At 36.9% G+C, this 19,949-nt stretch overlaps 1 protein-coding gene across 2 annotated transcripts in view; it reads left to right on the top strand.

The window, feature by feature from the left end:
- ANKS1B (ankyrin repeat and sterile alpha motif domain containing 1B) overlaps positions 1-19,949 on the top strand; it is a 449,770-nt gene that overhangs the window by 123,520 nt on the left and 306,301 nt on the right. For both annotated transcript variants that reach the window (XM_075151688.1, XM_075151680.1), the window contains exon 10: positions 9,204-9,369. In XM_075151688.1, coding sequence (XP_075007789.1) covers positions 9,204-9,369 — 166 coding nt within the window. The remainder of the gene's footprint in view (positions 1-9,203; positions 9,370-19,949) is intronic.

Here is a 19,949-nt window from a genome sequence, read left to right as displayed (position 1 = left end):
GTTAATTTTTGATAATATGATTTTCAATACCTTTAATTTTCGGAAAAACATTTTCTTGTTCTTTCTGTTTTACTGTGGGAGCATGTGGAGGAGGGGTTTCTTTTAAGAAAGTCTTGGCTTACACTATTGCAATAATAACTTTTATACCAAGCATAATTAAATTTTTATTTCTTCAGTATCAAACTGGAAAACTTCTAATCTCTCAGGGAGATTCCTGAGATAGCAAATGTTTATTTCTAGCTTCTATTAAATCCGTTGTGTATGGCATCAAGTAACTGGTTTCTATTGTGCAAATTTGTGAAAATATCTACGTGACTTCAGAACAAGATGCATGGGCAGATACAGAATATTTTCTAAAAATGCACAGATTATTCGTAACAAATAATGGATTAACACACTTTGGTGGTAAAGCTTTCTTTTGAAAGAAAACGTCTTCCATAATGTCACATTTTAGTGATGTTATCTGCCTTCCAGTCAAGTCAATTTGCAGTTCTAGGGTTCTTTTCTGCTTGATGTTAATAATGAAAATTACTGTTCACACAGATGACGTGTTTCGCTTCCAGATCTACTTAGGTATATTCAATTCCTCTCTCCCCTCCATAGCAACCCATATATTTTTCATTTACTGGCACAGTAGTTGATAGCAATGAAACTATAAAATGTGAGAAAATTTCAGCCTGTCTGCTTAACAAAGTAGTGTGTGAATTTTTTTCTCCATTTGCTGTCTAGTAAATACTGACTCCACGGTTTCTCAATATCTAACATTTTCTATGATTTTGGCCCTTATAATATGAGGGATTATTTTTGTTTCATGTTCACTGCTTCTGTTGGAAACCTAAAATTGGTAAGTTTTAGTAGGGTAGGAGACAAAACTTCTTTAAGAGCTGCACCAAGCCTATGGATCTTTCAGCTGGGGAGAAGAATCATGAATGGTTCACTGCCTTGTGGTCCAAAGGCAGAACTATAGATTCTCATTCACTCTCTGTGCATATTTCACACCTACTCTCAAGCACATTCAAAAAGGTTAACCCAAAGTGGAAAATATTTCTTTTATTGGCTTAAGGGAAAGTGATTTAACAGTGACTTTAAAATTTTTGTGATGCTCAAAATGAACCTGTCAGTTGTTAGTCACATACTATTGGGAACCCTGTAAGTCAGGAGATCTACCACTCTTTCTGTAAAGCTGATGTGATCCTTTTCTTACAAATAAGAAAACCCTCTTTTTTTTTTTTTTAGCAAAGAGGTCTGATTATGTAACAAACTGCTACTGTGTAAATGTCCCTTCATAAACCACCTTCAAGTCTTTGGGCCGTTACCAAATGAAGTCCAGAGCCTGACAAAGTACACCTGTATTTATCAGTCTCTGGGAAAGTGGAAGGCAATTTCTTTCTTCTGGTGGAGTAGATAACAGAAGAGCCTTCCTCCTGTTGTTCTGTGTGTTTTGAACTTTGAAGCTGACACCCTTGAAACTATGACACTCTTCTGAACCTCTTCATTCACCTTCTGAGACATCTTCTGGCCCAAACTTCTCACTTTCCAATGAGTTATTTTATCTCTTTCTAGACAAAGTATTGTATGAAAATAAATGTTTGTATGAGCCCTCCTTCATACATGAAATTCTGGCTATGAAATGATATCTGAATACTTTGACTAAGATTAATTAGTGGTTTTATCATCATACTTAGTAATGCATAATATTCTATTCTTAATTTTTTCATCCTGATTTTTTTAACTTACCAAAATTTGCCCCATGTATTGACCTAACTGCTTTTTGTGTGTGTGTGTGTTTAAAACCTAGGCATTAGAGCATAAGCAACTGGCAGAGAACTATTTTTTCCATGGAGCTGAGGTTTCAGCTCATTTTATCTTTTTAATATAATAGCCTTTATTTTAAATAGGCATTTTCTATAGCTTGATATTCAAACAAGACATGTTTTTTTGTTTAACATTGCTCATGAAAACTGGAAAAAGTGGGAGGATATTTAACCTGGAAATTACTTTCTGCTTTGTAATTGCATTTTGTTCAGCTAAACTAGGAATCATTTTTTAAACCAGTTATTGTATTATGCTACATTGCCACATACAACCATTAGCATTTACATAAACCAGATTAAGTAGACTTGCAGTACATGCTTTGTCGCAGTGAGTTATTTATTAGAGGAAGCATCTGCTCTTTTTCATGGCCTGAATGTTGTATGCATGGAGAGCATGTAACATGACTACAACAATCTAACTTCATTTGAAATTCTGAATATCTGCCAGATAGAATTATGAAAACTCTGCATAAAATACAGTTATATGTTTCTGCTGCTGAGGTTAACACTGCATTCATTATGCTCACAATTTACCCATATTTTCAGACATTTATAGTTTAGGCTACATTAGTGAGTTTTCTATTGTAAAGCTTTGTAGGAACCTTTAGCTTTCAGGGATTGACATTCTGTAGACTTTTCATATGAAATTTTAGATTCTAAACAAGATATGTGAAAATATGCATTTGAAAAGGAGACGATAAACCTACATTTGGGGTGCTATGTAAATAATGCTCATTTTTCCTCAAACACAAAGTTTGAAAAAGCTGATCTAACTTTTTTGAATGGTTTCTGAGAAATTACGCATAATTTTTACATTTCTAACAATATAAATGTACAGAACAACAAATCTAGCATGTTTTGTAAAATGAACATTTTTCTCAGCTCTGTGGAAGTCTTACTGAAACTTACTCATAGGGGCTGTTTCAGGTGCTGGAGAGAAAATTTTTCAGATAACTTTGTCCAAGTATTATTCCTACAACAGCAAACCCACTGTTTCAGATGCTTGGTGAGAGGGTAAAAGAGAATACCCTTTAAAAAATCTATATTATAAATATTTTGTGCAGACCAGAGTAGATCCAGTGTTATTACCCTTAAATGAGATTATTGGGGATTTTCCAGATTCTGTAATATATCATGAACTGAACCTTATTATCTGTTCTATGACAAATTACAGATTCAAGTGTTTCTAGCTGTCATAACAATGAACATTTATCATAGTTTGACTCATGAAAAATTATTCTAATTACATGATACTATAAAAATTACTTTGGTTAAATTATTAGTAATAGATAAAAGTGTTTTTACTAGCCATAAAATTATAGTGATATTCCTGATTTCTTTCAATGGAGAAGCAGTCAAAATAAATATTTCACCATCTAATTGTGGTTTTGGGTTATGATGACATAGGAAATACTTGGTTTTGCGCAGTATGTTATTGTGACAAACTCACACAACACCCTTCAGGTTCGGGCATTCTCCCAACCACCTTGCTGCATGTCAAAAAACTATCCTAATTATCTTCAGTCACTGGTCAGGACTTCTTTCTTGCTTGAATTCTTGATTCCTCTCAGCAACCTTTGGTTACTTATCAATATTTCAGTGTGAAGTGTTCCAATACAACGATGTTATACATCTGACTGTTTACAAACATCAAGAAGTATGTTGGATGCAAACAAATTCAGACTAGCTATAAGGAAGATATTTTTTACGACAAGGGTGGTGAAACACTGGCACAGGTTGCCCAGAGGGGTGGTAGATGCCCCATCCCTGGAAACATTCAAGGTCAGGTTGGTCGGGGCTCTGAGCAACCTGATCTAGTTGAAGATGTCCCTGCTCATTGCCGGGGGGTTGGACTAGATGACATTTAAAGGTCTCTTCCAACCCAAACTATTCTATAATTCTATGATTCTATGACCTAAATGGGATAAATGCAATAGTCGTTGCTTGCTTTCATGGTAATCATCAGCTTTGCGTTGATGGAGCATTTAGGATCAATAACTCTCCAAAGTTTTATTAATAGAAGAATCATAGTATTCTCCTAAAGAACAACTAGGCAGAATTTATCCCTCTATGATGGAAGAAGAGCCACTTGGATTCTTCATGCTGGTCCTCTGGCATGCAGCAAGCCAGGGGAGAAGATACAATACCCTGGTGGATCTTAAGGGGTATGTCAGAATTTAATAGCAGTTCTTCATTATCTATATAGATGAAAAAAAAATTTTCTAAAGATGGCAGATATATTGCGTTCTTTCTTTCTACATTTATGAGAATATTTCTCCTTTAAGGTTTATTATTCAGAAGAAAGGAAACGCTGGGTATCTTACTTCCAATTCTTGTTCTTATATGTTTGCAGTTAATCAATAATTATAGCCGTAAAGTTTTCTTTAGAAGTCTGAATTACCTGAAAATATAATTTAAGACCATTGAAACTGCCTCCTAATCATTTTCTTTCTAAACCAGTGTCCTTAACTTATATTTTCAAGTATAAAGATGCATAGGGGCATTCTTGCCCCTATGGGCTCCCCATACTTTCTAAAAAAGTGCCTTAGGGCTAAAATAACTATTTCTTCTAATCTTTGTGATTCTTATTAGGTGTCTTACATAAATTGTGAGGACAGTTAGTGTTTAATGACAAGGAAGTCATATATCAAAAGAGACACTTAAGCAAATCCAGATCTAGTAAGTTTTCAAATAACAGGATACAGTGTTGGCCTTCAGCTGTGAATAGCCTAGACTTCAGGAGGTCAAGACAACTGTTCATAAATTTAGAATTTGTAAGTTACAAATAAGTTAATAATTGCCTGGTGAGGCACAACATACCTACATGAATAATCACCGCGATGAATGAAATGTAACAGTACATCTTTAAACAACAGTTTTTCTGCTGTTGCTCATCTGCCAGTCATGTCTGACTGATGTGTTGTCCCATGTTCCAGGGAAGTAATAAAACTTCAACTGACCTGATTTCTATAGGAAAGGACATGGATGGTATGAAAAATTTTCAGTTAAATACAAATTCTATCTTCTTGTCAGAATGTCAGTTGAGATGAGATGCCTACTGAGCCTCTATCTTTTTATTCTTAGGTCATACAAACACAAATTTGTATATACTGCTTGTATCTCAGTCCTTAAGCATACATCATTCGGATTGATTCTTATAAGGAATGCAAGACTATCTAGAAGACAGAAGCAAGAGTAGCCAGAAGCTTGGCAGAAGTGTGGAAAAAAGGCCCAACTCAACATCGTGTGGTTTTTGAAGATTTGCTCGTGTTATGGAATATTGTTTCACACTTGTATATAACCATTTGCAATTGCCATATAGATATTTCAGAAGCAAATTCATTCCCACTGATCAATAATCACATCCTTCCCCCTCCCCCCCACCCCCTTTCTATCTTCTAGTCCTGTTTAGGTTTCAGATTATATATGATAGGTATTATACCATCAAGCATATGCTCAGAAGAGACCCAGCTGGCTGGAGACCTCTGAGTAGGCGCCATGGTGTGTCCCTGACATGTGCTCTGCAACTTCAATCTCACAGGCAAAAATGTAATTTATATTTTATCAGTATGGGCAACTGTTCTCTAATGCTTTCCCAGTGACTCACCCACTCTCACTCTTCTCTTTTTCTCTTACTTCTATTGTGTATATATTTTTATCCTTTCCACAAAAATACTTATTTTAATGTACTGGCAGCCCATCACATTACTTTTATGAAGTTGTAATTTCAAATAAGAACTAATTCTGACTTGATAGTGGGGTTCAGTTACATGTGTCATCTTCAACTTTTTGGAATAGTTTACAGAAATTGGAGATTAAATAATCTTTAATTTAAAAAAAAATTAAACTCAGATTATTTTGATTTCAGGACTAAAGATTATTAAACTATAATGGAAGAGTATTTCCTTAGAAAGCTTTATTGTGCAGGTGGAAATATCTAGGGCATGTAGGATTACTGTAGAGTTACTGCTCATTGCAGTGGGTGAGGTGAGACAACAGAACTGATATTGAGAAGAATGCTGAAGAGCTTTTAATCTTAGAAAAAAACAGAATCACATTGCTTGATGCCTGATACTTGAAGACAATTTTATGTCTTCTGCTAACATCTAACCTGAATTAGTTTAGAGCTTAAAAATTTCTAGAATATGCTCAGTACCTGCAAACTGGAGAACACATTGCAGCAACCAGAAGACTTTACATTGCTTTTCTCCAGCAATGAGAAGTTTCTTTTTTTGCCACATAGGTACTTTTTAATTAAGGCTTATCATCTTCACTTAATCAGTTGATAGAATTCCAGACTTTTTAAAGTATTAACAATACTTTTTTGGCTCTAACTTACTTAAGTTCTGCTTGGCATACTATTATCATATTTGCTTTATTAGGGAGAGATTTAGGAAGAATTTACTTGTCAGTAATTTACTTTTCAACCATTTTCTCAGTAACCCCATCATTTTTATTTATTCTTCTCTGACATTTATATTCTTGCAATGTTAATTACAGAATGTTGAATAACATTCAGAAAATCAAATTGAATGTTAAGAGCAATTAGGAAAGGAGTAGAGTACAAAAGAGAGAACATTGTTATGTCAGTATGAATACTTGCTGAGCCCTCATCTTGAATGCCATGTGAAAATCTGATCCCTGTCACATCACTGAAGACTGAGAGAGTGAGGGGTGACAGGGATGGTCAAAAGCCTGGAACAGCTGGGTGAGTAGATTAGAATTTCTCATTCCCTCAAGGAGAGGACAAGGGAAGTGTAATAGAGGTCTGTGAAATCACAAGGAGAGGATAAGTAAAGAATAACCATTCGTTGCCTTCTAAAGTACAAGAATTAGGGATGTCAAACTTGGTGAGATAGCTAAAAACAAAACTGGGTGCATGCAAACTGTAAAAAGGCAACTTGAGAAGGTAATTTAGAAAGTTTGATGGACATGCACCTTTTGATTAGCAAGTGTGGGACCCTCAAAGGGTTGTAGGAGGAAAGGTACTACTACATGCTTGTCCTGGTCTTGTGCTGGCCAGCACTGTTGACTGCCTTTGTGGACAGAATATTGGGTGACATAGACATAAAGTATGATCCAATGTCTATTCTTATGTTTCATATATCAATTTTTAATGTTTTTTTTCTGTAGCTGAATTCAGGAGCTGAGCAGGGTTTCACTTCGGTGTTTCGTGACAATTTTAAGGCTGCAATATTTCTTCATGGGCTTCTCTAGGCAGATTTACTATTACTAGGGTTTTGGCATTCTGACTTAGTCTTACAGAAACTTGCATGTACAAGGATTAAATTGAAGTCTGCTGTTTTAGTCATTGCTTTGGTAAATAAATTTTTGCCTCTGTCTTTTTACAGCAGACTTAAATGGACAAGGTAGAAATTCCTTTTTTTCAAGCTAGGAAGGAATCCTCTTGCCCTGCAGTTGCACTTCAGCTGCTTCAATGTCTCCACATTACACAGTGCAGTCTAGGGAGAAATATTTTCCATATATATTGTGATAAAAAGGCAGGAATATAATACAGAGTTAACAGTGCTGTTATTTATAAATTACGAGATTTTTAAAGTCTTCTCTAATTTAAACCTAAGGTTTCAACTCATGCACATTTATTCCAGTAATAAAACTCTGTATTTGTAAACTTCTTTATTTCAGTTGTACTCTTCCTAATATCCATGCATCATTTCATGCAAGTGTTATTTGCAGGATTTAAAAAAAAAGCTGTTTGGTTTTTTTTTTTTACAGGGTGTGGGCTGCAGGAATAATTTTCTGTTAACTTCATTTAAGGAATGAGATGGCTTAAGTTTAAAAAGTTGTATTTGGAGCTGCAGTAAGCCCACTTACAAACTTTTCCAGTTTCTTGTTATGTCTTTGGAGTCTGCTAGCTGAAACTACTTACTATTAGTATATATCAGTAAAACTGGTAATGCAGAGAACTCATACTCAACTAGACATGAAGAGGAAAGGGTACAAAAGGTAGAGACACAATCACATTCCTCTTTTAGGTATGTTTTTTGAACACTGACCCCTGATCTTGTATTGTTTGCTAGTACGTACTTTTATTTTTTATTACAAGTGCTTGCTAGTATTCTGTTTATTTTATTTTGTGTGATTTTTTCCCTGTTAACTGTGTCCAGTATTCATTTTTAAGTTCTTTATTCAGTGGTGAGTTAACGTAGGAGACATTTAAAATTTGGTTCTACTGAAGTCATCAAGTAGAATTTTGAAGTGGAGCTCCTGTTGCTGCCATCTCAACCCTATCCTTTGAGAAGCGTTGAATTATTACCAGATTATGAACTCTCATAAAAATCAGGTCATGACACAATGAGCAGGAAAAACTGCAAAAAGTTCTGTACTGTGGTGATTAGCTAGCAGTATAAATCATTTACCTGAAAAAGGAACTGTTATCTACAGCCATAGTTTACCTTAGGCAACATGAGTTGTCCTTGTTGAAGAAATTGTTATTCCACATCCGGTTCTCTTCATCACATTCTTCAATCATTTTCTGAGTAGTGCTATGATAATATCTGACTGTCAGGGTGCTTTCTGGCCCGTTGCATTTTATTATATCATATTTGATTTATGTGCAGTGCTTAAGTTTCCCAGGCATCCATATGTCCAATGTAAGAAAGATGTGGAAATATGTCTTTGTCCATGCAATTGCTTTCTGCCAGGATTAAAAAAAACAAATCACAAATCAAGAAAGTGTGGTGAAACTGTATGGTATCTTCTTATTCATGTTCTAAGGCAGAGACAGTCTGCTTGATTGGACAGTTTAGTGTACCAGCAAAACTTCTGACTAATTCCTTTTTTCCCTCCCTCAACATTTGCTAATGATGGGAATTCATTATATGTATCACTGTTAAGGGATCTTGCGCCATTATTGCTGTTCACTCAAATATAGAGCAGTAATTCATCTTCATTTCACAACCTGGGATTCTGCCATCAAAATGTAGATGGCATATCTTTAGCTTTCTTATAGATAATATAAACATATTGTAAAACCATCCCCAAAGAGAAAGTAATTGCAGTGGTTAATGTAATTGTCACTTGCATGAGATATAATTAAAAAAATTGAATAAGAGACATCCCCTGAATTAGAACCTAGCAAAGCAGGTATGGCAAGACCAGTTATGTTGGAGCAAAATACAAATTTTGATGAATAAAGACATTTCTGTAACTAAACAAGAACTATATTGTGCAAAAAATTAAAGAAACAAGAAATTATATCTTCTAGCATACAAGTAATTGTGCCAGTCTGTTACAGTTTGGATTTCAGCAGAATGTGGGTTTTAATGTGCTGAATTTTAAACCCTGCTAGCCAGAGTTGTTGGACCTTGTTCTTTTCCTGTGTCATCTGAGAAGTATCTTTTACCTACTTAAATTTTTGCATTTCAGGAATCTTATTCAAAGAAGAGAGGTTATGCGTTGGAAGCAATACCCTCTGTACCTCTGGATGCAGTTCCTTCAGAAAATGACAGCAGTCTTTGTGATTCGATAGACATAGCAGTGACCAAAAAACCTTGTTCCCTAGAGATAGCAAGAGTACCTTCCTCAAGAACAGGTAAATCACCAAATAATCCTTTACATAGACTTTGTTGTTAAGTGTAATGTTATAGAAGATATGGAATTATATATAAAAGGTATAGGTTTATATTTTTAAGAATACATACTCTATTTACTTATCACAGCATGATTATAGTCTTCTGTTAGCTACCATAAGAGCTTAATATCAGAATAAAGATTAATAGCAAAATGCTGTAGAAGGGAAAACAAAGCAGAGGTTTAAATAATTTCCTAGATAAATATAAGAAGATTGCAAAAAGCCAAATTAGAAATTGAATTTCTTTAAGCCCAACCTTTTGCAGTAATCTATTTACCAACCTGTTTCTGTTTTTTAATGAAGTGCTTAGCAACAACGTTATACAACTAATTCAAAATTTAAAGTACTCTCTATTTCCATGTTACATAATGGAAGATCTGCTCCATTTTTGAAAATGAAACAGTGAATGAGGATTGATGGAAATATTAAATGACAGTTTGGCGTACTCTTCGCTGGGTAAAAAACTGGCTGAATGGCCGCGCCCAAGTAATTGTGGTGAATGGAGTTAAATCCAGTTGGCTGCCGGTCACAAGTGGTGTTCCCCAGGGCTCAATGGTGGGGCCAGTTCTGTTTAATATCTTTATCAGTGATCTGGACGAGGGTATCGAGTAAGCTTGCAGAAGACACCAAGTTGATCTGCTTGAGGGTAGGAAGGCTCTGCAGAGGGATCTGGACAGGCTGGATCGATGGGCCAAGACCAAGTGCCAGGTCCTGCACTTGGGTCACAACAACCCCAGGCAATGCTACAGGCTTGGGGAAGAGTGGCTGGAAAGCTGCCCAGCAGAAAAGGACCTGGCGGTGTTGGTCGACAGGCGGCAGTGTGCGACCGGCAGTGTGCCCAGGTGGCCAAGAAGGCCAACGGCATCTTGGCTTGTATCAGAAATAATGTGGCCAGCAGGACTAGGGAAGTGATTGTCCCCCATGTATGCGGCACTGGTGAGGCCGCACCTCAACTACTGTGTTCAGTTTTGTGCCCTTTGCTACAAGAAAGACATTGAGGTGCTGGAGTGCGTCCAAAGAAGAGCAACGAAGCTGGTGAATGGCCTGGAGAACGAGTCCTGTGAAGAGCCGCTGAGGGAACTGGGGTTTAGCCTGGAGAAAAGGAGGCTGAGGGGAGACCTTATTGCTCTCTACAACCAGCTGAAAGGAGGTTGTAGCGGGATGGGTGTCGGTCTCTTTTCCCAAGTAGCAAGGATAGGACAAGAGGAAATGGCCTCAAGTTGCGCCAGGGCAGGTTTAGATTGGATATTAGGAAAATTTTCTTTACTGAAAGGGTTATCAAGCACTGGAACAGGCTGCCCAGGGAAGTGGTTGACTCACCATCCCTGGAGGTATTTAGAAGACGTGTAGACATGGTGCTTAGGGACATGGTTTAGTGGTGGACTTGGCAGTGCTAGGTTGACGGTTGGACTTGACGATCTTAAGGCTCTTTTCCAACCTAATGATTCTATGATTCTATGATTGTATTATACAGGTTTGAACAGCAATGAGTTACAATAGTTAAAAAACAATAGAATTATACTGAGTCAGAGGAATGATATTATCTGTAAGGACTCTGTTTATGTTCTCCAAAATTATATGCTCTCTTCCATTACTCTTGTTTGAACTCTTCATTAGTCACCACCTGGTGCAGGAATTTCAGAATATAATCATTTCTCTATAAGTAATTGGACTGAGAGACTGCTTTGACAAATGACTGTTCTCAGCAGCACAGACCTATTTGAAATGAGCAATTGACTTTTTGAACTGTGCTATCTTGATTATGAATCATGATTTGGGAAATATACAAGAATGACAGATGATTGTTGACTATCATCGTGTTACCTATCTAGTCTGTGTAAGGGGAAGCACCTTCTTGATTTCACAGCTCAACTAGAATTGGAAGAGTGCCAGAGCTATATCAGGCATAGTATATAAGGGCCAGATATCAAGATACAGCTTTGGAGTCTGCAAGGTGAGGTGGAGTGGATCATAATTCCCACCTCTCCACGAAATTTGGGCTAAAGAAGACTTGAGAGAACCTACATTATGAACAGTGATCTTAGAGGTGGCACAGAATAGGATAGCATCTTTATAGCATAGTTGCACAGAGTGGACCAGAACCTGACTTGAACATCAGCACGACTACTTGTGTAACTGAAGGTTTACTTTGTTGATGGCTTTTTGGCTCTGATAACCTAAAAAATTAGCAGACTGTACAGGACAATATTATGGGTTGTCATTCAGTAAAGGAAGAAAATGCCCAATTATCCTTGTTTTTCAGACTTCTACTCGATTAATCATCATAAATATACTTATTGCAATGGGAAGACTGCCATACCTCTACCCCATAAATTGGTCGAGGGAGTTCATTATCTGCCTCCGTAGTAATGGGGCTCAGTACAAAGCTTTCCATTGTAATTAGTATTAAAAAAAAAAAGATAGACTTTTCACTAGTTAAAATACCAGGTTTGGAAGTGTGCTGTCTGCTGAACATAGGCATTTTTCTTAGGCATAGTAAATCCGTTAGGATCAGTATGAAAAACAGATCCTAAAAAGGAGATTTTTAGGTCTTAATCTGGAAATATGTTTTGTGTATGGTTAAATATGGTGTGTATCAGAGGCCCAGAGGATAACCGAGGAGGCTCTAGGACATTCACGAGGGCATCCATCATCTTTATAAGACCTTACAAGGTCAATGAGTTGACAATACAAATGTACTGTCATTCCTTCTGTCTTAGTTTTCCATATACCACTATGATCTTTTCCTTGGCATTTTATTGGGAAGAACATTTGGCTGTATAGATAAGCAGGTTCCAAAATGTGATTTTATTTTAAGCTATAAATGCAGTAGTTATCTAACTGGCCTGGCTCGTAAGCCATATCTGTAATCATGTTGGCTGTTATCTTATACTACAAATGGCCCAAATGAAATCAACTATGTCACTCACAGTTATAAGGTACTTAACACTACGCATAATTGTATGTGAATGTCAGCCTGCTACTTCCGTTCATACAGATTTATTGCTTGAATAAGTTATGTGTGATTACAGAGATCATTCATTTAAAACAAATATCTAATTTGCATGCCTTTTTTTCCTGAATTTCCCTGGTTTTGTATCACTGACACAGGCTGACTTTGGGAATACTGTTTCAAGTTGCTGTACTATGTCATGTGTAGTGTTCATTTCAGAGCATGAGGCAGCACTTTGAACATAAAATTGCATCTGTCAGTCTCCTTTCCCTAGGTGGTAGGACACTCTGGTCAACTCTCCCCACTGTCTGGGGCATTACTACCTCTTGGCAGTAGAAGTGAGACTGGCTGCACTCAGTGGTTGAAAATTCTCCTTTGCTATATTGAGAGGGAAGGTCATTCTGTCTGGCCTTTCAAGCTGTAGAGCTGCATGTTGTAACTATTATCTGCCCTGCCAGTAAACTCCTAACAGATTGGGAATAGTCACCTTGCCAGTCATCATTCTCTGATCTACTGGGGAAAAAAACAGACTGCTCTGTAGTTCTCCATATTATTTTTAATTTCCTGAATCTTATTCTTGAACTGGTGAGGAATAGCAGAGGCTGAGAACTCCAGGCACCAAATGGTAAAAGATTGTTAGATATAAGGGAGAAAAACTGAAGAGAAAGGAAATAAAAGTAGTCATAAAGTTTGTTACTTCCGCTTCTGAAATCCTATGTTGTGTGAGTTCTATGTCTGTTTGCAAGAAATTAGGTTTATATAGGAAGAAGAACAGTTACATTATTGGTTTATTCTGGCAGTTAAAACAATTGCTTGTAATTAGGACTGATCTAAGAGTAAAAAAGATGGCATGTGTGTCTGACTTCAAGTTAAGCTGTTCTTTGTTTCTGTGATAGATTGATAGGGCAAGGTTGGCCGAGTGTGTTAGCATCTCCGTCTCAGTATCTCTGCTTTTAAACTAACAGTTAAGACTTGATAAGAATATTCTGAAATACTGCACTCTTTGAGACAAATTTTTCTGCTAAGTAAAGTATAAATTTGGATTTAAAATTTCATAAATCAATCTCATAAAATTAATTTCATAAATGAATTGATTTGTGAATCAATCTTACTAATCTTTCTGTTGGGCTATTCCAGAACAGTATCCTCATCCCTTAAAGTAGACATTTCTACTAGTCATTTTAATTTTTAGACTCACCTTCCATTAAAAAAAAAAATCACGTGGCATATTTAACCTTGAAAAATAACCATAAAATTTTATTAATTCATAAGGCATGCATTAGTATTGCCCTTTTGATCTTACGGATGTAATTAAATTTTGTGAACTATAGAAACAAATCATCTCGGAAAAGGTGTAAAGTTTTAATAAATGGCTGAAGCTCAAGGCACTGGATAATTTTAATGCTAAAGTAGGCATTGTCAAGTATCTTCATGAAGTTAGTGTGGTTTTGATCAGTTATCTAGTGTCTAGAATACTGGTAGCAGTAGTTTAGGTGCAGCACCATGCTGCTGTTGAAGACCCTTACAGACTTAACTTGCATCTGTGGTAGCTTGGACATTTTGTACCATACCCCATCCCTGCACCTCATAATGTCATACACTTTATTTAGCAGAAATACTGAATGAAATCTGGGCTGCATTACAGAAGAAATGTTAATAAATATATTTTTTTCGTTGGAGTTAAGTGTGTGTCCATACCCAATAGAGAGATCATATCTCTTTCAGTCTGCCTCTATAGTTTCCGCTGCAGAAACTCCCTAGGAGTGAGACCAGGTGCCAGTCTACATACTAAATTTTTAATAATAGTGAATGATGGCCAGTACTACTTAAAATATTTTTAGGTCTCATTGAGTATCATTAGGAATTAGAGAGAACTCTTCAAACTCTGTTTTTCGTTAATAAGTTGGTGAAAAAAAAATCATCCTATGGGAAAGTTGATCTGTCCATGCAGATTAATGATGGTTTTAATACAGCATCTCAATAACAGGAAGAGACATTGCTGTCCTTAAACTGTATGAAAATCATCCTTGGATAAGGGAGTTCTAGTTCAAGGACCTATTTTTTCCAGTTATGTTACTTTACTGTGCCTGCAGGTCGACGAGGCCTTAGTGAGCCATCTTCAACTCTGGAAATAGCTCAGTTGTAGCAATGCAGAACTTAGTGTAGGCGGCAAAATCCAGCTGAGAAATAAGGTAAATACTTACGGGCTTCAGTTATGCTGAGCTCTCAGCCACTGCACAGTCAGCAGTTCCCAAGTCAGCAATTTTAAAGATAGCTCTGGTACGACTATTCTACCCAGTTACATCTAAGATATGGCTTCTGTCAAGGGGATAAAAATGTCCTTAGCTATGTGATGTGTTGCCCGTAGCAGGCAAACACAAGGCAAGGAGTTGAAACATAAAGGAAGAGATATCTTAGCAGCTATTCTGGACATCTACCCAGCTAAATGTACTTTGGAGAAATCTTGCTGTTGTCAGTCATGATGTTTTTATTATTTAGAAAAATTACTTGATTTCCACTTAAATGCCAGTAACGTGTAAGGAGGACCATGCAAGATAATAAATCTGTAATTAATGATACCTTTTTCTTATAGCCTCATAATCACAGCAGGGAAACTAACAAAAAATGCTTGTCACTGAATTATTACAACATATCAAACTGTCCCCAAGCTGGCCTATCTCCTGCAACATTAGGGTTTTTTTGCTTTCTCAGCCTGGCATTCCTTTCCTGTCATTACAATGAAAATGAACCTGAAAATTTGTAGCCAATCAGCTCACCTCTGATGCATTCTTGCGTCTACTGTATAACACTGTGTCAGCAATCTCATACAGATATCTAGGTGACAGTTCTTTAGAAACCTGAATTGAAAAATAGCCTAGCTATGATAACATTTTTATCAAAATTAAAATATGTATCTTCTACATAGTTTCCAAAATCATTAAATACTTGGCTTGGTAAATAAAGTGCTATTTGTCAGGTCACCAGTTTCTGATTGACTTCAGTAACAAATCTTCACAGTACCTATCCTGAATATTTGGACATTTCAATACTCCAGACTGAGACTTAAGATAGCAAATGCATCTTTTCTTGTTTAATGAATTTATACCTTCGCTTTTGTGCAGTTATTTTCTAGCTATAAGCAAACCAGTGCAAAGTGGCCACAAGAAGGAACCATCACACTGCCAGATATACAAAATTGCCTGGATGAATGGAAATTCAAGAGGCTAGCCTTAGTCACCCATGCTTCATCATTTTGAAACTATAATTGATCTGAAGGATCATGCACTAACCTTTCTGAAGTCCACTCACACAAATTGCTTCAAACAGAAGGACTGCTAGTAGAGCTGTATTTCATTTAAGCATGCTTTTTAAACCAGAGATAGCAGGATATAGTGCACTTAAACACATGACCTACAGTCTAACTCCTTAGGATTAAATACTTTGAGTGATCAAGAAAGATCATCTTAGCTGTGTAAAGAGAAGAGCATAATAATGAAAGGAGTCTCTTATCAAGCAGAGTAACTACAATATATAACAGCTGGTCTAGAACCATCTGAAAATAGCTAGAGTCTATGAAATTTAGCCTAATTTGACACCAATGTTTCTGAAGCAACTGTTTGTCCCTGAAAGCTTTTGATATTGTGGTGCATATTCAAAATCATTACTACCTACCTGCCATGAGTGCTGAATTTTTTAAGCACTAAGTCTCAAGCCTGATGTGTCAGGGAGCAGCAAGGGCCAGCTGCTCCTTCAGGGATGGGGAGGCAGGAGCGAAGAGGACTACCAGAGCTGGCAGGGCAGGGGCCTCACTAGTCAGGGCCCTACGTCACCACCCATGAGCAGAGCAGACCTAGAGATCATGGCCATGTTTGGCCAAGAGCCCAGATCATCAAGCAAGTTTGTGCTGATGAAGTAGATCTAAAGTCAAGCTAGAAAGTCAATATGCAGGTCAGGATCGGGTCCGGTGATGGCCAGGAGGGTTCATGATGACAAGACCAGGTCTGAGATCAAGCTGGGAAGTCAACCCATGAGTTGGGGTCTGGATGCACAGGGCAGAGGCAGAGGAATAAGCACAAGACCGGCACTTCTTCAGCATAGCTCAGGCGGGAACTAAAGGCCCCAGGCTGAGCTGAAATGGTGTCTCCAGGAAGGGGGATGTGAATGGAGAACCTCAGAAGGCTGGTCAGGGCCATTAAAGCTTATTAGTGCCTCAGGGCCTGCCATGATATGTGAATGATAATCAATGTCCCTTATTCTTCCATCTATCACTCGAGGAGACAGTATCTCCAAAGAGCATAATTCATCTGTATGTTGAGTGAGAAGTGAAGAGCCACTCGGAGCTCATCAGTAAGGAACACGAAGCATAGGTGTGTATCGTAATGTGAGTCATGCATCGGTTTGGTGGAGTAGGTAACTGACAAAAGAGGCTTGTGTTTCCATAACAACCTTATAGCTGAAGTCTTCCTTAAGCAGCAAGTGGTTTCTCTTCTAAGTAATTTTTGGCCTTAGAGAAATGCTCCCATTATTAAGTAAAGTTTACCAGTTCTCAGGGTATTTTATACAGTCTAATCCCCCTTTACCTTTAGCACAGAAAAAGATTCATAGGCTGTGAGAAGAATGAGTAAAAGAGTCTCACAGTGTCCTGACATGATGGGGATACTCCCCTTAGACAAGAAAACTTTGTGTAGTTCCTTTAATAAACTTCTCAAGGTACATCTTAAAAATAGCTGGGGTTTTGTGCCTGTTATTCTGAATAGAAGTCTGTTTCAGAACCACTGCTAGTGATTAAGAAGCTTCTCATTTCCAACCTCAGTGTATTCATGGCCAACTGAAGTCAAGACAGAGGAACCCTAACATGCTGTCTTTGGCTAAGTCAGAGCTCTCCAGCAACTCTTCAAGAAGCAATTCTGGACAGCTTCTGAATGATTCTGAAAATCTCTTATTGCCCTTATGCATGTCTATATATACTGCCTTGTCATGGTGGCTAGAGGACTCCAAAGGGTAGTAAAGTGTTGCATAGAGGTCTTCCAAAAGTGTGTATTCTGTATCATAGTATGTTCAAGTTATTTTGTCTTATTTCTGTACGTATGCATCCATTTAAGGTATTGGCCTCTACAGAAATCTGGATGATGTTATGCAGTACTGTGCCCTAATATCCTTCCCTTTTTCTGTGTAAGAAGAGGAGAGTGAAGTTATAAGGATCATAAGAAGACCTGAAGTGGTTGAACCAAAAAACAGATATATTTTTTCAATTAAATGTTATGTTTAGTCCAGCGGAAAATATTTTTTTGGTTTTGCTCTTTATTTACCTGCTTTTTAGTGGAATTTACTTTAAAGTGAAAATTGAAAATTATCAAACAATTTTCAGCTGTATTTTTCAGTCAATAACTTCTTCATAATGAAATATAATGCCCAGCCTTAGTTATAAGACCTATACATACTTTTTCTCTGCTCTTCTTTGTCTTCCTTTAACCCGTGTCTGAGCCATATGGAGAGAATTTGGCTATGATACAGAATTTCTCAATTTACTTGTTTGAACAGGTTAATTTATAAAGATGTAAGGATCACATTCAGAGCTTCAAGATACAAATCTTTGCCAGAACACAGTGTGTTGGAAACCAAACTAACCTTCTGACTGAGTTTCAGTGATGACACATTTCATATTTGTCATTCTTACTGCCACAGTATAGAGTGCACACTTCTTATCGGAAGCAATTTTGTCTAATGCACTAGCATATGTTTGCAGTTCAGATTTTTTAATTTCACGTAGCATTTTAATAAAGGTTAAGGGAGTGCTGATGGAAGAATAAAATACACAATAGCTCTTCTAGCATGCATTTTGTTGTTTTTTCTTCCATACAGCTAGTACTTGTTTTAAGCACCTTTCAAAAATGTAAAAGAAAAGATTTCTGAAAATTATGCCTGGAGAGTGTTTGTGGATATAGTTGTGCCTATAATATAAATTATAAATTTATAATTTATTTTCTATTTTTAAGTATTTTCTGGCATTTTATAGTTGTTCTTATTTTCTCTAAGTACGGATCCCCAAAATATGGGCAGCTTGGGAGTTCTGTTTTATCGTAATGACATTTTCATACCCATTGTATTGTATTTCTGATGTTATTATCATAGTTCTTGGAGTACAATTGGGATGCTTTATATTAGCTTTTTTAGTACTGTATCTCTTAGAGGAGCACAGTTCACCTGTGTTTCTGGTCCCATGTTGATTTCCATTTTGTTGACAGGTGTTATTAACCTACTGATTTTGACCAGTAGTGATCTGAGTCTCAGAGGCTGGCATATATTCCTAACCTCATTGATGTTAGGGCATGTTTTGCTGTTGATTTCAGTTGGATTAGATTTTTACCGCATATATCTTCTTCCAAAAGAAGGGTCTTTATTTAAATTAGAAATTAGTCAATTAAGTATTGATATGAGATCAGGAAAAATGTGTGTCCTGTAGTATAAGATGAAAAATGAGGTACTGTCTGTGAGATTATTTCCCTTTTCTTCTGATTTTGTCTGAAATCAGGAGAGGATATCTCTTACGGTATTACAACGCTGTTGTAGTTGGAAGTGGCTGTAGATGGGTCAGTGCGGTGTGCATCTCTGATTTCAGTTAGCTAGCTCCCTAAGGTCACATTCTGACATGGAAAGCTATGACCCATTTTAATTATCTTTGGGAGGGTTTCAGGAGGTGGGTGAGACAGCCTGAAAATTCTTTCTACAGTGAAGTTCGTTCCTAGGTATTCAGGTAAGCCAGATTTCTGATATCACCTAAGAAACAGATCCAGGTGATCCATATACACTTTATGTATACAGGTCCTGTTCCATATTCTTTCTTGATATGGCTGTAGCCTGCTGTCAGTAGAGTTATACCAACAGTGCATATATCCCCTAACTAATGTTTAAAGAAAAAAACATATCCACTCTTTATCGTTTCAATTTCTCGTACAGTGTGGGAATCAGCTCTCTTGATAGAAGTTACAAAGGGAGATGAAAAATAAAATTTAACTCCTGTGGTGCAAAATAAGTGCCATTTTCATTAGGGTGTGACTCGAATTCTAAATGTGTTAACAGAACAAATGAATAAATGAGAGAAGATGAATGATAAAAGTTTTCAATAATAGTTCATCCACCGTCTGCTTCCTCTCTAAGCAGTCCTGGGCAGCGTGAGATAAAGCCATAGGTTCCCCTAACACAACTGTTCCCTTAGTTATTCTATATTTTAAACAGAGCAATTTTGTATTTGGACAAACTTCTGTTATCATAAAATTCTCGTATTAAACAATAACTAGAAAATTGAAATCCTCCAATTTTGCCATCACTTGAGTGGCAGACTCTAACTGCAAAGCACCATGTTAAAAATTGATTCTTTGCTGTGTTGGGAATAAAAAAAAGTCCTGCTTTTTTGTTTCATTTCACTTCTTGCTTTTTGACAAAAGCAGAATTTATCCAGCAAAGTAAAAATATAACATCAGTATCACAAACTGAGAAGCAAGCAGCAGAAGCATTCAGTGATCACTGTTTCTTGTGTCATACTTTCTTGACTGATTCTTGCCTGTTTAACTGGCAGCTTTCAGAATCC

This window comes from Calonectris borealis, chromosome 1, assembly GCF_964195595.1.
Source record: "Calonectris borealis chromosome 1, bCalBor7.hap1.2, whole genome shotgun sequence".
Classification (NCBI taxonomy): Eukaryota; Metazoa; Chordata; class Aves; order Procellariiformes; family Procellariidae; genus Calonectris; species Calonectris borealis.
Note: the sequence above shows the minus strand (reverse complement) of the source record. Positions and strands in the feature narration are given on the sequence as shown.